The sequence below is a fragment of the Sitophilus oryzae genome, unplaced genomic scaffold (assembly GCF_002938485.1).
Source record: "Sitophilus oryzae breed Bouriz unplaced genomic scaffold, Soryzae_2.0 scaffold_576_pilon_pilon, whole genome shotgun sequence".
In the NCBI taxonomy this organism is placed as follows: Eukaryota; Metazoa; Arthropoda; class Insecta; order Coleoptera; family Curculionidae; genus Sitophilus; species Sitophilus oryzae.
The window spans coordinates 1455582-1477795 of NW_022147169.1; the positions used below are offsets into that span (position 1 = coordinate 1455582).

The 22214-nt window shown below is 30.7% G+C and overlaps 2 protein-coding genes across 4 annotated transcripts in view; one reads left to right on the forward strand and one right to left on the reverse strand.

The window, feature by feature from the left end:
• LOC115887487 (putative uncharacterized protein DDB_G0291812) overlaps positions 1 to 8579 on the forward strand; it is a 43507-nt gene extending 34928 nt beyond the window's left edge. For 2 of the 3 annotated variants that reach the window (XM_030906939.1, XM_030906938.1), the window contains exons 8-14: positions 502 to 640; positions 782 to 1016; positions 2192 to 2481; positions 4686 to 4864; positions 6118 to 6379; positions 6846 to 6998; positions 8049 to 8579. In XM_030906939.1, the coding sequence (XP_030762799.1) occupies positions 502 to 640; positions 782 to 1016; positions 2192 to 2481; positions 4686 to 4864; positions 6118 to 6379; positions 6846 to 6998; positions 8049 to 8216 (1426 nt within the window). In that variant the 3' untranslated portion in view covers positions 8217 to 8579. The remainder of the gene's footprint in view (positions 1 to 501; positions 641 to 781; positions 1017 to 2191; positions 2482 to 4685; positions 4865 to 6117; positions 6380 to 6845; positions 6999 to 8048) is intronic. The other variant, XM_030906941.1, reaches the window with a different exon arrangement.
• A 10010-nt stretch (positions 8580 to 18589) lies between these two features.
• LOC115887531 (NAD-dependent protein deacetylase sirtuin-7) lies at positions 18590 to 22135 on the reverse strand. Its single transcript, XM_030906991.1, has 5 exons — positions 21909 to 22135; positions 21496 to 21809; positions 21150 to 21410; positions 20957 to 21090; positions 18590 to 19673 (listed from the first exon to the last, which is right to left on the reverse strand). Exons 1-5 carry the CDS (start codon positions 22059 to 22061, stop codon positions 18772 to 18774), a joined length of 1764 nt encoding a protein of 587 aa, XP_030762851.1. The 5' UTR covers positions 22062 to 22135; the 3' UTR covers positions 18590 to 18771.
• Between the last annotated feature and the right edge of the window lie 79 nt (positions 22136 to 22214).

The window sequence follows — 22214 nt, forward strand, 5'->3', positions numbered from 1 at the left end:
GGAATTGGAATTTCGAAAAATCCCTTCTTATCGACCTCTACACCCTAAAATTAACCTATATGCCAAAATTGAGCTTCTTACGTTGAGTGGTTTGAGCAGGATCGTGATTAATCAGTATATCAGTTACTTAAGGATTTTATATATTAGTACAGATTTGTGAAATAACAGATCAAAGAACAACAACCCATCTCTACAAATTCAAATAAGAACAAAAATAAAAAACAATCTTTTTTGTTATGTGGACATTTTATTGAAGACAGTGTATATGTGCATTATTTAATACATATTTACCGTATTTGTGTTAAATGAAATTTAGAGTAGGTTGAAGATAACAACAAATAACTCTTATTCATTGTCATTATGTCAAGAAATTCGGCAACAGGTACGGTAAAGTTCGAACTTAAATATTTTTTCGCCTACGTCGTATTTTAAAAGGTTGTCTTTTAATTCCATAACACGGTATTACCACTGCTAATTCAATATTTTTTTGTGTTATTTCAGTAGTACAGGAAAGGAAAAACATGACAAGCCACGTACGGGCTTCGGCCATGATTCCTTCTACGAGCCTGATCTTCAAAAAAACTTTTTCAAAATGAAATTGGAAGAAATAGCAAAGAACGACAACCAAGTAGAACTTTGGGTATGCTAATTTAATACTATAATAATGTTATAGCTAGTACTATGTAATTCTGAGAGGATACATCCTAGCTGCCCATCTCTTATTGTATTTAATTTTGTCATTATGGAGTATGATGCTAACAGATAATTTTTTATTATATAGGATAACGCTGGTGAAGCTATGGCATTGGATCTAAGCGAGATAGAAAAAATCAAGAAAAAGCCAAAATATAATAATACAGTTACTGCTGCTCCTACTTCGTTATTTCATAGTCCACTTTCATCATCTCCAAGAACTTCCAGTCCTTTAAACTTATTGCCAACAGTTAAATCTCCCGATTCGACGCTTTTGAATGAAGATCTAGGATTTGTAGCTTCTGTTACAGCTAGTAGCAACGGTAATATAGAATTAACTATATCAAAAATAAACGGAAAAAATCGTCAAATTATTAAAGTGTTCTACTTTATTATTTTTAGCCCAAATTCCATTATTTTTCCTAGCAAACTGTATATAAATATATCAACTTTAATTCGTAAGCTCAGTTCTTTATAAACTTTAGTATTTTGCTAGGGGGGTCCGAAGGAGCTCGAAGGGTTGTCAACCCTAACTTTAAAACACCCTGTGCAATAACTTCGTAAGCAAACTTTCTTAAAACAGTATTTTTTGGTCAGAACCATGTCTCCTGAGCATTTTCTTTGATAGTCATATCAACACGTGCCTTGATAATCATTAACAACAATAACAGAACTAACGATCAGAAAAAAAACTTGTAAAGAATTATATTTAAAATTATTATTTTATAAGTCAAGGGAGAAGGATGCGACAACTGCCCTTAGATGTCTGTTTATATTGACATTGAAGATGCAAATACCATATGATCGAAAAAAATCGGTGTCCCTTTGGCTTGGCAATGACGATCGATGATATTCCCCATACAATTTTACATATAAAATGACAGTGATCTTCATTTCATGGCCATCGCTGACGCCGTTTTTTTATGATACGGTATTATATCGCGTTATTTTTTCCCATTCTTTATATATGGTTCAGGTCTGTCGAACATGCTGGCCAGTTCATAATAGTATATAGTTCACAGTAGTCACCTAAGCCACTTCGTCATATTGAAAAATAACATCAAAAAGAAATAATAATTAAAAAAAATTACAAATTACTGGTGGCAAATTCATTTCACTCTGAAAAATTAACTTGTGTTGACATGAGCCAAATGCACAGGAGACATGGTTCTGGGCTAAAAATAAAATGTTAGGAAAATTTGCACATGGTGTATTAAATTTGCGGTAAAAAAATCCATGAACCCTCTATAATAAGCCAAATACTAAAATGTATAAAACACTGACATTACGAATTAAAGTATATATTTTATTTATATACAGTTTGCTAAAAAATCATAAAAATAGAGCTAAAAATACAAAAATACAATATAACACCTTATATTTTACAAAAAAAAATCCGTTGCAAGTTTTCCTTTATGGACTGGTTTACTTATAACGTACTTATATAAATATGCTTATTTATCTTCACATAGTAGGTATTAAAATAACTATTTTTCAGGTATGCTTTTAGACGACGAAATCCTGTCACCCATAGAAAGTTTCTCAATTTCCGAAGCAGACCCGAACACGAAAAGTTCTCTTTATAAAGATACCAACGATAAGTCTCCCGATTCCACTCCACCATCTCCAACGAACATCAGTTCCATGTCTCTGGTGGAGGAAAAAGATTTTCTTATCGACGACGAGATTGCTGACCAGCCTGGACTGACCTTCAAGCATACAGAAAAAGACGAAAGAAGCAGCAATTCATCAATTAAGTATAAATGTGAAGAGCCGCTGAGAAACCAGGTAGAGTCTGCTTAGTTATGTCGAGTTTGTGTCATTGCTAATGTCAGTTTTTGTCTGTATTTAGATTCTTTTTAAATATTTGCTTAACGATGCATTTTTTATAATAGAACACTTATTTTATAGTGCATTCCTCTTTTTTGATGCGTTTTCGTTTAATTTTAGATTCCGAACTATATAAGATACTCTAAATTATTACACTGACCTATAAAGACATACCTATAAAATATTCAATGCTAGAAATAATTAGAGATTGCCTTGATTTAAAATTGAACTTAAAACATATAAAATATATCACACAACATCCATAAATAAAGTAATCAGGTTGTCAGATATTTTGATATGACTTTTTACTAAATCTGTCTAATGAGCCAGGGAAGATTTCTGCACAAAATGTCCAAAAATGGGGGAAAATAGTAGGTTCGTTCCAACCGGACCGAGAACCGATCCTGGGACGGTAATTTTTAGTCGCCCACTTATTGTTTGAAAAGTTTGATCGTTTGTCAAGATTAACAAATGAATTGACTGATAGGAAATTACCTTTCTATGACGGTTCTCCTGTCCGGTTGGAACAAACATATAATTTATTTATGAATTAAAATGATAGAATACTTAAAATTAAATTTTCAATTTTCAATTCGCATAATTTGCACTGACATGAACTACACTTTCTTACTAATTTCTGTCATTTTCTGTATGGTTTCTGTCGAATTATTTCCTAACTCGTTCGACAGATTTGAGTAAAAATTCCTATCGAAATATCTGATAACCTTATCACTTTAGATAGAGAGATATGACTCAATGACTATCTATTGAAAAGTCTCCCATACTGGTGCGTCTCAAAAGTGGCTCACCCTTAACTTTTTTTCAGATAAAAAAATCAAGATTTGGTACGTTATTATGACATACGTCAGGATTGATTGACGTATTCAGTTATTTTCGGCCACTTCCTGTTTCACCGGAAATGACTACAACATTTAATGTTTAAATGTGACAATATTTTTTTACTTTATTCAATAGAAAATGGCACTCGCAATGAATAGAATGACATGCTTAAAACAAAGTTGTATTTGAACGGTAAATTTCAATCTAGAATGCCACGGCTGTATTAAAAGCACTAATTTTTAATCAAGGATCTTTGGAAAATAGATTTGACCTCTAATATTTTTAGTGTCTTGTCCAGGCCGGTTTAAAGATGTCCAAATCGTATTTTTAATTTTTTAAGTTACTTTGAAAATTGTTAAAAATGTTAAGGTGGTTACATCGATATTGAAATATGAATTTTTTGCTATAGTGTGTCCACTTAGCCGGCGATTTCGACAGAAAATATTTAAAAAATGACGGAAAATAGAATTTAATAGTGAATTAAGACGGCAGAATACTTAAAATTAAATTTTCAATTCGCTTTTCATAATTTGCATAATTTTCATAATATGTATGAACTACACTTTCTTGTTACTTGATAAAACAGTTTTCAATATAAACGTGTTTGTTTCAGTCATTTGCGATTATCTTAAAAGTCACAAAATTAAATACTCTGCGAGAGATATGTCTCAACGATTATTATCCATTGAAAAGTATCTCTGACTGGTTAATATGATTTGTATGACCTCTATAAACCTTTACAGTAATATTTTATAAGTTAGATAATCTTTTTTAATATTTTAAATTGTATTGTGTTTAATTTGTAAACCTACAGTTAATACATTATTTTAATAACATGCAGGAGTTCGTCCATATTCTTTACGCTTTTAATTTATATTCTTTATTATTTGTGGGAACTTAAAAAGGATAAAAATCAGTTATCTTGTGTGGGAACTTAAAAGAGATAAAAGTCAGATATTTCTATATGAATTTTACAACGAATCAGGGAAGATTTTGACAGAAAACATAAGAAATGTCAGAAAATAGAATTTAATTTTAAATTAAAGGTCAGAATACTTAAAATAATAATAAAGTTTTCAATGCGCTTTTCATAATTCGGAATGATATGAACCACACTTTCTTGTTATTTTGAAATATTTATCTTTGATAAAACAGGATATTATATAAACGTGTTAGTTTCGGTCTAGTACGATTAACACAGAACTCATCACAGAGATTTTAAATTAAATAAGTTTATATTTAATCACTTTTATTTATTTCCATTTTTATTGAAAAAGCACTTTATTAATGGTACCTAAAAAAACACACCATTTTTATTCCAGTTGTTCAAAAATCAGAAGAAAATGAAAAGTATGGAGTCCAGTCCAATGAAAGGCCGACGTGCTGTTACAAAATCTACCGGAAGTCTAGACAGCTTGTCATCTTGTGAGAGTCTCTGTAGCAGCGATTTTATAATGGACTACGACTCAAGCCATGCCAACGAAGTAAACGATCTTCAAAGGTATGTTCAAAGGGGTACTTGCTGCGCAACAAAATTTGATCGTGTTTTCAGACTTCAGTTCGATATTTATTGGGACTGAACAGTAGAACTCACTGCCAGAATTTCTTTAAAAATTTGAAAATACTGACTCTTCCTTCTTTATTCATTTTTGAATCCGTTTGCTTAATCCGCAAGCACATATCTGCTATTCCCGAAAGGCCATCTCATAACTATCCACTTAGGAATGCAGAACACGATCTTTATCTGCCAACCCCGAGCTCAGAACTAGTTAAAGGTTCAATACTTTACAATGCCAAAAAAATGTACAATCATCTGCCTTTGAATATCAAGTCGCTTTCATTCTTTCCCGCATTTCGCAAAGCTCTCAAATCATACCTACTGGAGAGAGCCCTATATGCTGTAAACGACATTTTACTTGATGTTCAATTATGAACAATTTTGAATTTTAAAATTTTGATCATCTCACACACTGGTCAAAAGTCAAGTATTTAATATATTATAACTCTAAAATTATATCTATTTACTGCGTACTGTTCTAAAATTGTCCATGTATATTCTTTTTGTAATTTTAAAGACTTAAATTTTTTTCAATTGTATTATTTGTATTGTGTATTTTTTTTTGTTTGTATTTTTTTTGTGATTTTGTTGTTTGTGAGTGCTTTGTCGATGAAGCTGTTTTGGCTTTTTTTACAATAAAGCGTTGTTTGTTGTTGTTGTTGTTATCAGAAGGATAATTATTAAAGCTATAGTTTTACAAGCAGTCCATTGCCATGGCATGTAGTTAAAGTAATTGTAAATTCCTGTCAAATACTACATCACAGAGGAATTGTCACAGTTAAAATTAATGCTACCACGCTGTTTCATTGCTGTTATAGTCTGTCCAACAATGGAAGAGATTATTTCGACAGACGACAACCGAAAATTGACAAAAAAATTATTTATTAAAATTATTTCCTAATTAAAATTAGAGAAAACAATTGTTACTGTCAGAATTTTATCGTTAGATAGAGTTATAAACACTAGATATTTTTATATATTCTGTCAAAGAAGACGGGGAAGATTTTGACAGAAGATATTAAAAAAATTAAAGAAAATATAATTTATTATGAATTAAAATGACAGACACAGCGGTCAATATCAGGGATCCTCTCGTTAAACAGACTATATTTATTCTATGACTGGACTATTATGTACACAACTGCTGCTTTAAGATTAAATTTAAGTATTCAAGTATTTTTGTTCCAAAATTTCAGGTCGCTGTCAAAATTATCTGAAAAAATCGCATTATCTAACGATAGAAACAGTACAGATTCGCCATGGTTGGAGAGAGAATTGGGTTACCCTTCGTACACTTCCAATTTATCCGATTCAAGGAACTTGGACTCGATAAACTATAACTGTAATACAACATTCTCTACGCTGAACTTTAACTCTAAACCAACATCACCCACTCTTCAAAAGGATGTGAGGAATATAAAGAAAATGTTGATCAAGCTGAAAATGGTATTAAACGACGTAAGTTTGCTTATTTTGTATTTTAAGTTCAACTCTTTGTAATATTACCACAGAAACAAAAACAAAATCATTGTGTGCCTAATTAAAAAGCCTAATTATTATACTCGGATTTATACAGGGTGGTTCACAAGAGATTTTCCATTAAATCAAATAATGTTTTAACATATTTTATTATTAACATAGAATTTTAATGCCCACTTGCACCGTTTGTATAAACTTTGTTTAAAGACTAAACAGTGATTAACTATAATGTTTTATTTGCACCATTACATAAACGTTATTTATACTTATTTAATTCATGTCTAAATTAAACGGTCATATTTGGTCGTTTAAAATATCAAAATAAGAGTTATCTTTTATATGATCAGCCATCCATTTGAAACCAGGAAAATATTAAAGCAAGATTTCCAATGGTATTACCTGTTTAATGCATATCTAACTTAAGACTTTTTCTATTCTGTTTTAGACCGATACTCAAAATCCATTTAGAGACACCATACTTGATAACGACGACCACTATTTTGAGGATCAATCAGACAGACTCAACGAAAATGTTGATAATGGCAATGTGATAGAAAAAGAGCTAGCCGATCTCAGAAGACAAGTATTATTTTTGCAGGTAAGATACCTTAATTCGTTAGTTTTATAAACAATCTGCAAATGAAAACTGATCCTGGTATGAACATTTGGCAGATTTGATAATTGTTATTCAGAATAGTGAATATATAAGTATAATAGTAGATAATAATTTTGGAGTTGGCTCAAACCGCAGTAACCGCATAGCGTCGTGTTTCGCTCCAGCCGTCGCGCTCCTAGAGTCGCGGTTTCTTCTGTCGCGGACAGATGTAACTGGTAACGACCTAGACCGCGACGTGTTTCGCTCCAGTTGTCACGCGACTGCTGGAGCGCTCCTTGGGTCGAGTTTTCGTCTGTCGCGCTTTGGTCGGTCGCTATTGGCGTTGATGCTCCCGTTACAGTCGTTAAGTTACTTTCGAGATAGCGATTTTCTGTAGGTCTTGGTACTAGGCATTTTTGATTGGTAATAAATACTTGTTAGGTACATTAGATAGTTACAAATAAACATTTTGACAAAGATAAGAATAAACAAAGAAGAAATATGTCCGAAAAAAAAGGAAATTTGTAAAGCTACTTTCAATTATTGGTTAAAAATATAATCCGAATTAGAGTTGCATAGTCTGTAAAGAAAGAGAATTACAGTTTACTAACACACGGGAATAAAGTAAGACTGATTTTCTTTTGATTATCTGACATGAATATTTTACTTCTAACTTTTCCACCAATAAGGAATATATGTAGATAAAAACATACACGCAGACAAAAAAAAATAAGCATATGACATATAGGCGAGGGGTGTCTCACTCGGGTAAAAAATGTACACGTACTGCCAAAATATCCTTCCACTGCTAAGCGACTGCCAATGACTATGAAGAAGACTGCCTATGACAGCCATGTAATTATTATAGGCGACTGCCATAAGACTGCCAATGACTGCCAAGAAAATGTACATGTAATTCCAGTAGTGAGACACCCCTCGCATATAGGTATCTTGAACAATGATTCAAATTGTTACTTTTTATTGTTTACACTAAAAATATTCTAACGGAAACAGATTTTAAGAAAATCAGATAGTAAAATATAATTATTTCAGGTTCAGTTGGAAAATAAGGAGGAAACAGTGACGTCATTACAGAAAAAAGTGACAGATCTTTCGGTGCAAACCAACAATGCAATAGCACCACCGGAACCTGACAACATAGAAACTGAGTTACGTAAGCACTGCAACGCCGCTACACAAACCAAACGAGTAAACGTGTAATAAATTATTATAAAATAAGAATATTAACTAGAGTAGATCTCAGTATGTCCTATAGGAACTCTAAAGATATTCAAAGTGATAAGATTTTATTTTGATGTATAAAAACTAGAGACAACTTGATATGGCGTATGATCTTGAGATACCGTCTATGTACTATCAACAGTGAGAAAAATGATTTATATAAAGTTTCTGAGAATTTTTTTATTACTGATAAGTCCAGAAAATTGAAAATAAACTGTCAAATTTCAGAATATTGCTTTGTATATCGGGTGTTTTTCAAAAAGGGCTCACCCTTATAACTTTTACTTACATACTTACTGCCATTACTCGCTGACGAGTATTTGACACGCATCAGAAAATGGTTACGCAAGGCGTTTCCTGTCATGAGCTTTTCTGTGACTGAAAAGCCCGATACGTGATGTTATCTCTCTTCCGCACTCCGGACATTCAAAAATCTCATTACTTTGTTGCCTTTTTACTTTTTGGTTGTAGTTGTTAACTGAGTTTACAATTCTCTTCCATTGCGTTCTATTGTGCGCTGCTTCCTCCCACTGATGCTGCATACTTATCCCCTTTAAGTTTTCATGAAAAACATCTTTGTATCTTTTGAGTTGACCACCCGGTTTCCTCTTACCCTCTACAAGTTCACCGTAAAGGAGAGATTTCGGTAGGCGGTTTTCTTGCATCCTACATACGTGGCCAGCCCACCTAAAGCGAAATTTAGTAATCATGACTTCAGCGCTCTCGCAGCTTGCTTTTTCAAGGACTGATACGTTTGAGACATGGTGGTACCGTTTGATTCTTAACAGTTGTCTAAGGTGTCTCTGTTGCAACTTGTTTAATGCGCTCGTGTGCCGGCGGCTTAGTACGGCATGGCACCCAGGTTTCGCTTCCGTATAACATGGTGGGGATTATTACTGCTCGATACACTGCAACTATAACTTTTGGTATGTTTGTATATGACATAAATCAGAATTGATTGACGTAATCAATTATTTTCGATCGCTTCCTGTTTCACCGGAAATGACTACAACTTCTGATGAGAAAACTGCAGTGTATTTTACTTTATTTCATAGAAAATGACATTCTGAAGAGTAAACTCATAGTAGTCTCATATGTAAACTTTTGACATTTACGCTTAAAAAATATTATTTTAAATTTCAATCTAGAGTGCAATAGTTCGATCATAACAACAATTTGACTCGAAATACCAAGTATGTGGAACCAAATCATTTTCTAAATATCCTAACGAGCCACCCTTGTTCTATTTGAAAAAAATGAGTTATAAAGAAAAAATACAATTGGCTCATCTTTTAACTAACCAGGAAACGCCACAAAAACATTACGTAAACTATCAGAAGTACTTTTCAAAGGCTTCTTTGATTAAAAATTAGTGGTTTTAACACAGTCGTGCCACTCTATATTAAAATTTAAAATACTATTTTTGTTAAGGCAAGATATCAAAATTTGACAATTGAATCAAATAAAGTAAAAAATATCGAGAGTACCATTTAAAAATCAAAAGTTGTAGTCATTTCCGTTGAAAGAGGGGTGGGCTAAAAAAATACTCGATATACAGGGGAGCTTCAAAAGTTTTATAGTGAATTTTATATTCACAAAGATTCTTTATTTACGAAATAACAAAATTGTTGGAAGCACTGTATAACACTTAATAGAATAAAATTCTATTAGGACTAAATAAAATATTAAAAAAGTAAATTGAAATGTTTTGCAGTAAAATTCTCAAGGCATATACAATGTCAAACGTCAGAAAGTTCTCATAAGGTATAAGAATAATAAGAATCTTCTAACTTTGTATATACAGAATGTTCAATAATTTATTAGATAAATAAAGATTATTAGAACACTCTGTACACACAATGCATTCCAGTATTATTCCAGAATAAGACCTTTAAAATCTAAAAGTTCTAAATACATAATTTATTCTTATAATCTAACATAGGGTTAACTAAAATTAATGTTAAAATCCTATGTATCTAAAGAAGATATTTATTTGTGGTTCTATATTTTTATTTTGGCAAAAGGGTAAATTTTGTTTAAATTTAACTAGCTTTCAAAATGCATATTTTAGAAGTTTACAGATATTTTTGTGATAATATTTTCTATTGTGATAATTTCCAAGTTGTGATTTTATTTTGTAAACATAAATTATGTCAATACAGTAGGACTAGATTAATTAATAAAATATTCAGTCTTAAAATACTCTGCTAATACTGTTTTAACTAAAAATCGGACATATATAATTGTTTTTACACCGAGAATCAAAAAATATTCATGAGAAATAATATATGTTTATTTGCTACTCTGAGTGTGTATAAAACCCAGATACAATTACTAAAATTTATGAAAAAATCATAAAAATTTGTAGAGAAAAATGACAAAGCTGTAACAAATTATATATAAATATAAAAAATCAAGAAAAGTTTTTTTTAATTTAGTTTCGCATTTACTTTTGTTTTTATATTTCAAAAAATACTCCTTAATTGTAATTAACTTAGTGTGGATTTCTTCCAAAATAAAGTGCTTAAGGAGCTCTGTTGCGTTTTATTTCACTTTATATTAGTAATGTTTATTTTAAAAAATTAATATTTCCATATAATATATTTGTATATTAATACTTTTTTATAATATACGTAATGGATTTTTCCATGTCATTGTTACCTTGAAGACTGAAGTTAAAATTCTAACAAACTTCCACAGCAATGTAGAGCTTGATATTATCGATAATTTCTTCAGTATTGATATTTTGTTAAGTCGATATTTTTGGACATCCCTACTACGAATTGTTTAGTTGTTACCCTTAGTTGTTGGGTTGAACAGCGATGGGCAAACACCCGGTATATTGAAATTACGAGTAAATATCCAAGATCCTGCACCTAGTATACAGGGTCCGGCAATAGTGCGTCGGGCATCTGTAGCTGTAGCTCCTAGAATAAAAAAAACTTGGGAATTTTGTTTAGTACACACCTAAAGTATGTACTTCGGGAAAATATTTTAACCTCTATAGGGTGGCTCAAAGAAGTGTGAGTGAATCAGGATGATTTTTTTTAATGGGACAACCTGCATATATTATTTCATTTTTTGCTTCCTTTATCACTTTACATAATTCTAAGATATGTTTAAATATGTTTTGATAGTTTCAAAGATATTAATAAATAAATTAAAAACATGGTCTTTTTTAAACAAATTATTAATTAAAAATCGTAACTGTGTAGTCATTATATAATTGCACTTTGTAAAATATTATGGTATATTTTACAAAATGTGCTGTGGTGTTTCTGAAGTATTATGGTGTATTTCAGACCCACTGCTCCTACTCTATAATATTGAGCCTATTTAGGACTATTATTGTCCCTTTGTTGCATTTATGTAAATGCTTATGCACTTTGTAGAAGATTATGGTATATTTTACAAAACGTGCTGTGGTGTTTCTGAAGTATTATGGTGTATTTCAGACCCACACTGCTCATACTTCTATAATATTGAGCCGATTTAGGACTATTATTGTCGCTTTGCCGCATTTATGTAAATGCTTATGCACTTTGTAAATAATAATCGTAATCTTAAATCATACAGGGTGTTTAAAATTCTACGCCAAACTTTTTAAAATATAAAATAAATTCGTTGTTTTTTTAATGGAAAACCCTGTATATTATTTTTTTAATAGATGAACATTTTTTGTATTTAGAGTATTTCAAAATTTTTAACGGTTTCGCAGATATATGCGGTTTTATATTTCATATGGCAATTAAACATTAAAATTTTTGAATAAATGGTCAGAAAACCAACACTTGGTCAAATAATGTACAGAAGAGTTCATAAAAACCAGTCAATTATATCAAAAACACGTCAGCATATCACTGACAGTGCAATTATTTAGATGAACACCCTAATTTTATAGGGGATTTTCCGAGAACCGCATAGTAAATACTGGGTATAATGCCAGGAATATATTTTTAATGCTTCTTAATGGGTATACACCCTACACCGTCTAGGTAGATACCCAGATTTTATTTATCTACTCATTAGATACCCACCGCCCATCACTGGTTGTTAATCGTCGTTGCTCTAAAAAAGAACAGGGATATAGAAATAAAAACGCAATAATTTAATATATGTAAAAAAATTAAATATATATTAAATAAAAAATAAAAAAGAACACATACAAAAATTTGTAAAAAACATTGTAAACTTCCAGTTGCCGTTCCGAAAAAAAGGTATCAACTGTACGTTACATTCGCCTATTATAAATTTAAAAATAAAATTTGCTAAGGACGAGTGACAAAAATCACTCACAATTAATTTATTAAATAGTAAGGAACATCCTTGAACGTGTAAAAGCATATTAACATGAAAACCAAACGTTCAGAAAAAAAATCTTAATAATTATACAGCGAATGCCAGAAAAGATAGCACAAACGTTCTTTTCTAATTTGTAATAACATTTGTTATGAAATTTATGACAGTCACTGTAGAGTTATTTTGATATTAGATAATTTAGACCGATTTTTTGTTAAAATACTTTTACTTTATTGTATTAGGTAATACTGGGACAAATAACACAACACGTTTTCCACCTTATAAAAACATTTCTTCAAATACTTATTAACATATAGGTATTTACCGCCCATAAAAACATTTCGACATCACAAGTTCTAACTTTCAAATGTCAAAATATTGTGTCTATACACCTGATAATGGTTAAAATCACAAAGACAACTTCATTAACAATAGAATAACATTTTTGATAACTCAATAATATTTACAACCTTTTTTGAACATACAGTTTATCAAAGTTATCTTTAAAACAAAATTAAACATTGTCATATACAGGGTGGTCCAAACTGTATTCCGGAAACTTCGTCAGCATATTCTACAGATAAAAATAAGTAAAAAAGTTCGCATAAATGTATGTCCTAAAAGACTTACTTTCGGTGATACAAGGTGTAAACGTTCCATTTTTATTTCGATTTTTTTCAAAATAATTTCTGAAGTAACGTCAATATTTGGATGAAAATTGGTGTCTGAGAGTGTTTTTGACATGAGAAATTTAATTTTGATATCAATATGACTCCTATTTGTAGGGGGCGCCACCTGCATGTGTTTTAACTGTTTTGAAGAGTAATAACTTTTTGTACGTATCTGTATAAAACTACCGAGTGAAAAAATATACATCTCCGTGATTTTTTACGTAAAAAATGTATCTTGGTAAAAATCGCTACGAGCAACCGTTCTCAAGATATTTAGAATGGAAATAGTCAATACATATCATTATTACAAAAAATAAATACTAGTAAACTTTTGGCACAAAAATATTTCAAATTTATGACTTCAGTCCAATAACTATTTAGTCAACATGTTTAATTTATGTCATTGATGACAGGTTTCATAATGTCGATTCCAAATATCTCGAGAGTGATTACACGTAGCGATTTTTACCAAGAGACCTTTTTTACGTAAAAGACGTAAATGTATATTTCTTTACTCAGTAGTTTTGTACAGGTACGGACAAAAAGTTATTACTCTTCAAACTAGTTAAAATATGTAGGTGGCGCCCTCTACAAGTAGGAGTTATATTGACATCAAAATCAAGTTTATCATGTCAAAGAACTGCTAAAGACCAATTTTCATCCAAATATTGACGTTACTTCAGAAATGATTTGGAAAAAATCAAAATAAAAATAAAACTTCTACACTCTGTATCGCCGAAACTAAACATTTTATGACATACATTTATACAAACTTTTTTACTTATTTTTATCTGCAGAATATGCTGCCGAAGTTTTCGGAATACAATTCGGACCACCCTGTATATTGACCTTATATATCAACTTAAAAAATTGTTAATATAAAGTATGGATATAAACAAGTTGGTAAAGGGATTGGAATATTTTTTTCCAATAATTCAATTTTAAAAGCATCATCAAATGCACAGACACTATGAGAATACTTGCAGAAAATTTGAAATTTTTTCAGTTGCCATTAACTTAGTTTTTATAGTCACTAAATATTAAAAATAACGCCATCAATTCCTCGAAAATGTTACACACGGAACCAATACTTAATACATTTACTATGTGTTAAAAATAAAAAAATGCAGAAAAATAATTAGCATGACATTTTTCTTATTTAACAGTTATTTAATCTTACAACATATATTTGAAAATACTGTCTTAAAATAACTTGCTAGAAAACATTAAAATTTTACATCGTCACATTCATTATTCTTGAGTCATAACTGAACTAAAATTGAACAATAACTTTACAGAATCCGACGAATATGTGATGTAGTGTTCTGTCACTAATTCCAGGTACTTGTATAATTTTTTCTTAGAAAAAAATAATAATAAAAAGGATTTTTACCTTAATTACTCCCTAATCTCACACAACCTTACTTCTGTTTCATTACTTCACATACAGGATGTGCAAAAAATTTAGTAACAAATGGCCAAGGATACTATATAGAGATAAGGATTGTTCGATTCCTATCCTCCTGCACTGTCAGTTTTTCTATGTCATCTAATGACCCAGTTGCCGCCAAAAGTTTTAGACAGTGACAGTTATTTTTGCATTTGACGGACGAGCGCACAGTGCGTTGGAAGATAAATTTAGCGGGACAAAAGCGTTTGGTTAGAAATAAGCCAAAAAATGTGTACTGTAAGAATAAATAGTAGACATTCCAATGGATATAAAAATGCATGAATATTCTTTGTATTTCGATACATTTTTATCAACCAAATTTGGTTGTTTTCTGCTCAGCAAGGCAGAGATCATACGAAAACAAAATATTTACAAGTGCTTATACATTTTATTCCAAAGACAAATTATGTTGAAGATTGCCAAAGGTATGTACTTTTCTACTGTACGTATATTATTTGTTAAAATTCTTTGTGCCTTTGTTCTGCAGATATGAAACTTTCATTTTTTTTCAAATATCGATATATTGAATGATGTAGATCTTTTGAGTTACCAATAGTTACCAACACAGGTAGTCACAGTCACAGGGAGTTCAAGCAACAGATGAATGCCCAAAAAGTTTCATTTCAATCGGATGGTATAAAAACAAAACAACTTCATCAAAAGGCACTGAGTTTATAAAATTGTCTTAGATACTTACTATATACGAATTTACAATTACCGAGTGTTAAAATTAAAATATCTATCTTAATTAATATTTTTAAAATAAAATATAATTTTTTAAAATAAAATATAGAGGGTGTCACAAGATTACAAAGTAATTAAAAAATAACTGCTAAAGAGTTTTTTTGTAAGTATTTCACCTGATATCATAATTTTATGTATTTGGCAATAGTTTACAATACGGTTTTTGTGTGTCATGTACGAATAATATCATAGTTTTATTATCTTGTATTTATTTATTAATAAATTAAGTTGTTAATAAATAAATAAATTTAACCATATAGTTGCTATATATTAGACCATTTGCTACGTTCTTAGATTTTAAGTCCCAAACATTGCTCTTCAGATTTTGTCCCGCTAGAATAACCATCCGCCGCACTGTGGAGCTCTGGTCAGCGCGTGACGTAGCATTCCATGGCGACTACGACAGCGGCGATTTGACGCGATAGAACAGTCCTTTAGAATATATACAGTCCTTGACAAATGGGACCGTTTTTTATTATTGACTTACTGAAAAAAGTTTATACAGAATTTTGACATATATGTCATGTGACAACTGTCATGATTGCCAAAAATATTAGGAAAATTGCAAATAACAAAAATCCTCTATACAGGGTGACCCAATATTCCGTGGACATAGAATTGCTACGTATTGTTGGAATCAAAATAAGTTCATTGGACACAATTTACCTCTATAAAAAAGTACTTCGTTTGTCCGTTAGAAGGCATCAAAACTTTAAAAAAATAAACACATTTCTTCAGATATTTTAAGAACTGTTACTCCGATTTGACTGAAATTTTGGGTATCTATATTTTGGCAAGTGCTTTAACATTTAACTTACACAAAAATCAAAAAAAGGTACGGGAAGGGTAAAAACTACCCCCACCTCTAGATAAATTTTAGTATAAATATTTTCCAACTCAACCGACGAACGATTTTTTTTCGCAAAATGGCCCTTCTAGTATTTACTACATTTTTTGTCTCTTGTAAAAAAAACCCACTGCGTATACTTTTTGAGGAAAAAAGAAATTTCCGAAGCTGACCTTCATAAAATGTTTCTTGTCACATCAAGCTATGTAGACGTATATGTTACAGTAAAAGTTGGAAATCAGTGATTGTTAACAATTACTAGTAAAAGCTCACATTCACTGATTTGCTAAAACTACGCCAGTAAAAGTTCAACAGCTATTTTTAATGGTGGGTTCATACAGCCAAATAAAATAAAATAAGAAATATATATTTGCTCATGCGCAGTACGATGAGGCTGGATAAAAGTTAACTTTTACGATTGTTTATAGTAATTTTACTATTTATAGTATATTTATTTATTAGTTGCCTACTATATTATACATTTTACTTATGTGAAATTATAAAATAAATTAAATCCAAACTGAAAATAATTGTAGGTTAGAATTAAGCGTGCGCAAAGCCGTTTTCACATAAAATAAAACAAGAAGTTAAAAGATAAAGACTTCTTATTTTATTTGTTATTTTATTTGGCTGTATGAACGCATGTACGGTATCCCATATAACCAATTTTCTTATTTTATTTTATTTTATTCTTATTTTATTTTATTTGGCTGTATGAACCCACCCTAAAACCAACTTTTACTAGTTCCCTGGACGGTAGCAGTGAGTCTGAAAAATTCAGTTAGCGCGGTTGCCACATGTTGTAAAATATAGGGATAAATAAGGATAAGTTGAATAATAGGCAATATAAGGATAACATTATATTGAGCTAAACGTTGGCAACGTTGACAGACATCTAGCGTAAATTCCCTTTGTTTTTTTGTGGTTATGTATAATTGTTGTGTTATCGTTGTAAAAAGTGATGTGCGGTATTTTCCCTATAGAAGAAATTTTCTATGAAAAATTAAGGCAAACTAGGCACTCGCAAGAATGTAATAGTGCCTGTTTTTCATTTTTGCAATATAATGAAGTCGGAGCAAAAATTAACCATGCAAGAGAAAAAGATAAAAGGGAACCTACTGACTATGAATTTATTAAACGTTTTGATATGCTTGAAGTAGTGGGTTTGAAAAAACGAATAGCTCCCGTTGAAGAAAATTCGGGCTTATTTTATTTTGTCCACGATGAAGAACTTTATTTAAAAAACCTTGTACCAATAAGTAATTGTAATTGTTTTGTAGGCTTTAAAATGTTTACTATGATTTCCCTTTTAATATTTAGAAGGTTATGTTATTTTCCATAAGTTTTAATAAATATACCAAAGAAGTAATTTGTAATTTTAAGATATGTGGATCAGCTTGAATATTGAGGTGATCCAAAATTCTTAAAAGTTTTATTTGTTCTAACTTCCATCAACATTCTTCCTCACCACACTCGCCCTGTACAATAGAATAACTTTTACTGGCACCCTTTAGTAAATGTTACTTTCACTAGTGAATGTTAGAAATTATTAGGAAAAGTCGAAAAATCTGTTTAAAATACCACATTCGCTGGTCCAATCCGTAATTGCTAGCATTTCCTAGTGAATGTTAACATTCACTGAATTTCTGACTTTCACTGTAACACATACAGTCTATTATACGCTAATAATCTAGCTGGCGAATATATTAAAATTTATATTAGTATAACAAATTATATTTGACAATATCTTGACTTCATAAAAAGCTTAAATAAATAAATAAATTTAAATTAACAATAGTGTTTATTTTTGATTGATGTCTTCTAATGGACAAACAAAGCACTTTTGTATAGAGGTACATTGTGTGCAATTAACTTATTTTGATTCAAGATATACATAGTAATTCTATATATCTACGGAATATTGGAACTCACTGTATGTTTTGTAAGCTGGCTTTAAAAAAAAAATTCTCCAAAATTTGTTTTCCTCAAAAACTGTGATGTAGCTTTTTTTTTACAAGAGACAAAACATGTAGTAAATACTGAAACAAAAATTAGTTGTTGGTGGAGTTGAAAAATATTTCTACTTAAATTTATAAGGGTGGGGATAGTTTTTACTCTTTCCGTACGTTTTCTCATGTTTAGTGAAAGCCAAAAGTTAAAATGCTTAGCAAAACATAAGTACCTAAAATCTCATTCAAATTGAAATATCGGTTCATAAAATATCTTAAAAAATGTGTTTATTTTTTTAAAGTTTGATGCCCTCTAGCAGACAAACGAAGCACTTTTGTCTAGAGGTAAATTGAGGTTAATGAACTTATTTTGATTCCAACAATACATAGTAGTTCTATGTACACGGAATATTGAGACACCCTGTAAACAAAAAAAAGTGACAAAATATCAAAAAAATGTCAGTTTCCTATTTGTTGTAAACTTTTTAGCACACCCTGTATCAGTACTTTTACAGAGCTTCAATAAATTGTAAACAATCTTAAATTGTTTTGGACTGGTTTTACCCATTATCCCTCACTTATACTCAACTATCTTTCTTTTGAATCTTCTTATCTTCTTATATCCCTTCCCAAACCATCCGGGTTGCGTTTTCCCTTTTTGTTCTTTGTCAAACGAACTGCTGCTTGCCTCCTTGTCACTGCTACTGTTTGTAGTAAACTCCACGTCCTCTTCTTCCGTAGAATAATCACAACACAGACATACATTCGGTTTATCTTTTTTCTCCACTTTACTATACCTCATTTTTTCATTGCAAAAGACTGAATTACTTTGCTTATAAAACAAACATAGCACTGACTTATACTTCTTGTGGCAAAATTCGCACAAAGGTTTGGCGAACACTTCTTGAGACAGGTTCAAAGGAAACGCTTCCTCTTTGATGACCGGAAGTGGATTTATAATGCTGTGAAGTCCGGGGTACAGAAAGCTGGTTTGATAGGGGTACAGAAATAGGTCAGTATAATGGCTGAACATACTAAAAAAAGTTAAGGAAGGATTTACTTCACTCAGAATTGTTTTGAAGCTATCACTACTAGTATCACAGTGAAAATTGAGATCAGATCTATTACTAAAACAGTCTTTTTGCACTTTGACTTCCATACAACAGTCCAATTCTCCTTTAATGTCTGGATCAAGCTTTAACATTGGTTGTGTTGTGGTATGCATTTCTAATTCGTTCAGTTCGGTGACATGATGGAATATTGGATCTACTGCTTTGTCATATTTCGGTACTACTATTCCCAACATATTCATAATCCTTTTAAAAACCACATCACACCTGCCATTAACTTTTATATTGGCACATTCATCTTTTGGAGTCCATTGGAGATTGACTATATAGAGGTTGGGTCTTTTCTTGGCTGGTTTATCCATTTGCCACAGCCATGGATATTTTTTCAACACCTTAAGACTAGACCCTGCAAAAATATTAAAAAATAGCATATACAGAGTTATTCGCCACTTAAGACACGGAGTATTGTAGCTAAATGATTAGATTTTTACAAATTGTAAGTTTTGGGTTCGTTGAAGAACTATTAGAGCTACAATTTAAAAATATTTTCAAAAGGTACAGAGTGTCCTAAATAAATAAAAACTGTTATAGTTGTATTTTTTTTAAATCTAACCTAACCTAACTAAACACCCTGTATATTATTTTATTTTTAGATTCTACAATTGAAATAAAGGTAAAGTTTATTAAGGTTTATCACACTTAAACCTTGCCATTTATGAAATATATTCAATTTTGTGAAATTGTAGTAAAAATTTTAAGGCTTCTTTTCTCAAATGGTATGAAAATTTTTAATGCTAAATATTTACTGAAGTATATTTATTGATCAGATATTGTGTTGTAATAATAAAAACAATACTTATATATAGTGTTTAAAAATTTATTTTAAATAATTATTAGCTTTAAACGACAATAACTTGTTTAATTTAAATGGAACACCCTATATATTTTACGAGAATCAGATGCACAATTTAATTGTCTCTCAAACTGTATTATACCATTTTTTACCTGTCTCTTCAATTTTTCGTAGAAAATGCATTTTCTTATAATTTAGACCTCATTTATCAATACAGCCAGGGAATATTGACATTTTCCCTGGCCCTGGTTTTTTTGAAGTACTAAAAAGGATAATATTGCAAGCCCATTTGTTTACAAAAATAAAACTATTTAAATCTTTATAAAAGAGTATTATCAATTAAATATACCACCATTATTTCCGCCCAAAAACTAGTTAAATACATACTTAATTGTTTTAGTTAATAAATTATTCTAAATAAATGTGGATTTGAATCAGAAATCAATATAATAATAAGTTATGAAAATGAATGTCATCACTGTTGTCATAAATAAGCATTCATCAAAAAATGACGTAAAATTTAGGTGTTACTTTTCACCACACTGTCTAATGCACATACAAAATCCAGTTTTAGAGCAATTATTATTAATCAATGCAAAAAGTCAATTAATGTAGTTTGAATAGATAGAATTGGTTCTCTTTAACAAATAATTAAACAGTTATTTTTGAATTATATGAACAATATTAGTATCTGTACTCTTTGAAAATTTATTACATCTTTAAAAATAATCTAAAATGTCAATATTCCATGGGTATATTGATAAATGATGTATAATTTATATAAACACTTGAACAGACAATAACCCTAATTACTACTATAAATAAAAATAACTTACCTAAACAAATAATTGTAGTAGCTTCTTTAGCATTTTTACAGGCCCCTTTCCAATTCAGTGGCCATTGCAAGCTGCCTCTCTCACCAAAGTGAACAATTGTATCCATTAAAGCCCCATTACATACATAACATCTTCTACAAGCATTTATTAAAATTTATTCAAAATGTATAACAGCGTTAAACAAAATCTTTACCTGTAAGTCTTATGTGAATATCTGGCAGTATTTTCAGTCACATCAAAAGCTCTCCAATATTCCCTGTGAGGTTTACAATTCTTACAAACTTCAATGTACATGTTGCCATGCAGTTCTGACAATGCAGTTCTTGGTAGACCTGAGCGAAGATGTAATCCATCACAGTTTTGAGATACAACATATTTTAAAATTTTTTGACGGTATAGTTCAAACAAAGCCATATGTGTAAATGTTGGTTCAGCTAATGATAGGTCGTGATCTCTAAAAAAATATAAGTATGGATTAATAACATATAAAACTGATTAACATGATTAGATAAGCATATAAAAAATCAGATTATATTTACCCAATTTCTTTGCCTTCCTTTAATCTTGTCCAAATTCCGTTAGGACCTCTATAATCTGGTATTTTTGCCGCTGTGCTGATGCCTGCCCCAGTATAAACAACCAAATGTTGAGACTGGGCTATGGCTTGTGCCAAAATTTGACACTTCTGCAATAAAACATCCTCTGGATCCTCAAACTCTTCAAGACGTTTCTTCAAAGCTTCCCTTTTTTTCATTCTTTCTTGTACTTCCTGTATAATGTTTGAACATTCTTCCAGGGTCTTCAAATCTTCATTAGTACGACTATCTTCTGACTTTTGAAGAATTGTTGAAACCTAAAATAATTGATCTTCATATTACATCACTGATCATTCGTTTCAAGTACGATTCCATATTAGAAAATGTACTATAATAAAAATAGATATAAAACTTACCTTTCTCAGATTTGCAGCTCTTTCTTCTTTGGCACATAACTTTTTAGGTTGAACACTTTGTGGTCGTAATAAACGAATTCTTTTTGCGCCCGATTCCTCAAATTCAGCTGACTCATTATCTGCATAGTCGTCGCAATCCATTTCGGTATCCATTTGCGAGAAAAACAAGATAAGTTCTACAAACTATTAAATAAAAACAATGCCTTTCATCGCTCCATTTCACCTTGTTTTGGTTCACTTCTTAATTAGTTTTTTCCATGTTGGCAAAAGTAGTTCAAATAATTTGACGTTTGAAAAGTACGTTCA

Excerpts from the sequence above, each read along its gene's own strand:
- LOC115887531 (XM_030906991.1), bottom strand. The coding sequence starts at position 22,061 with ATGGATACCGAAATGGATTGCGACGACTATGCAGATAATGAGTCAGCT. Across the intron at positions 21,810-21,908 it reads GAGCTGCAAATCTGAGAAAG|GTTTCAACAATTCTTCAAAA; the intron begins GTAAGTTTTATA and ends CAATTATTTTAG. Across the intron at positions 21,411-21,495 it reads AAGGAAGGCAAAGAAATTGG|AGATCACGACCTATCATTAG; the intron begins GTAAATATAATC and ends ATATTTTTTTAG.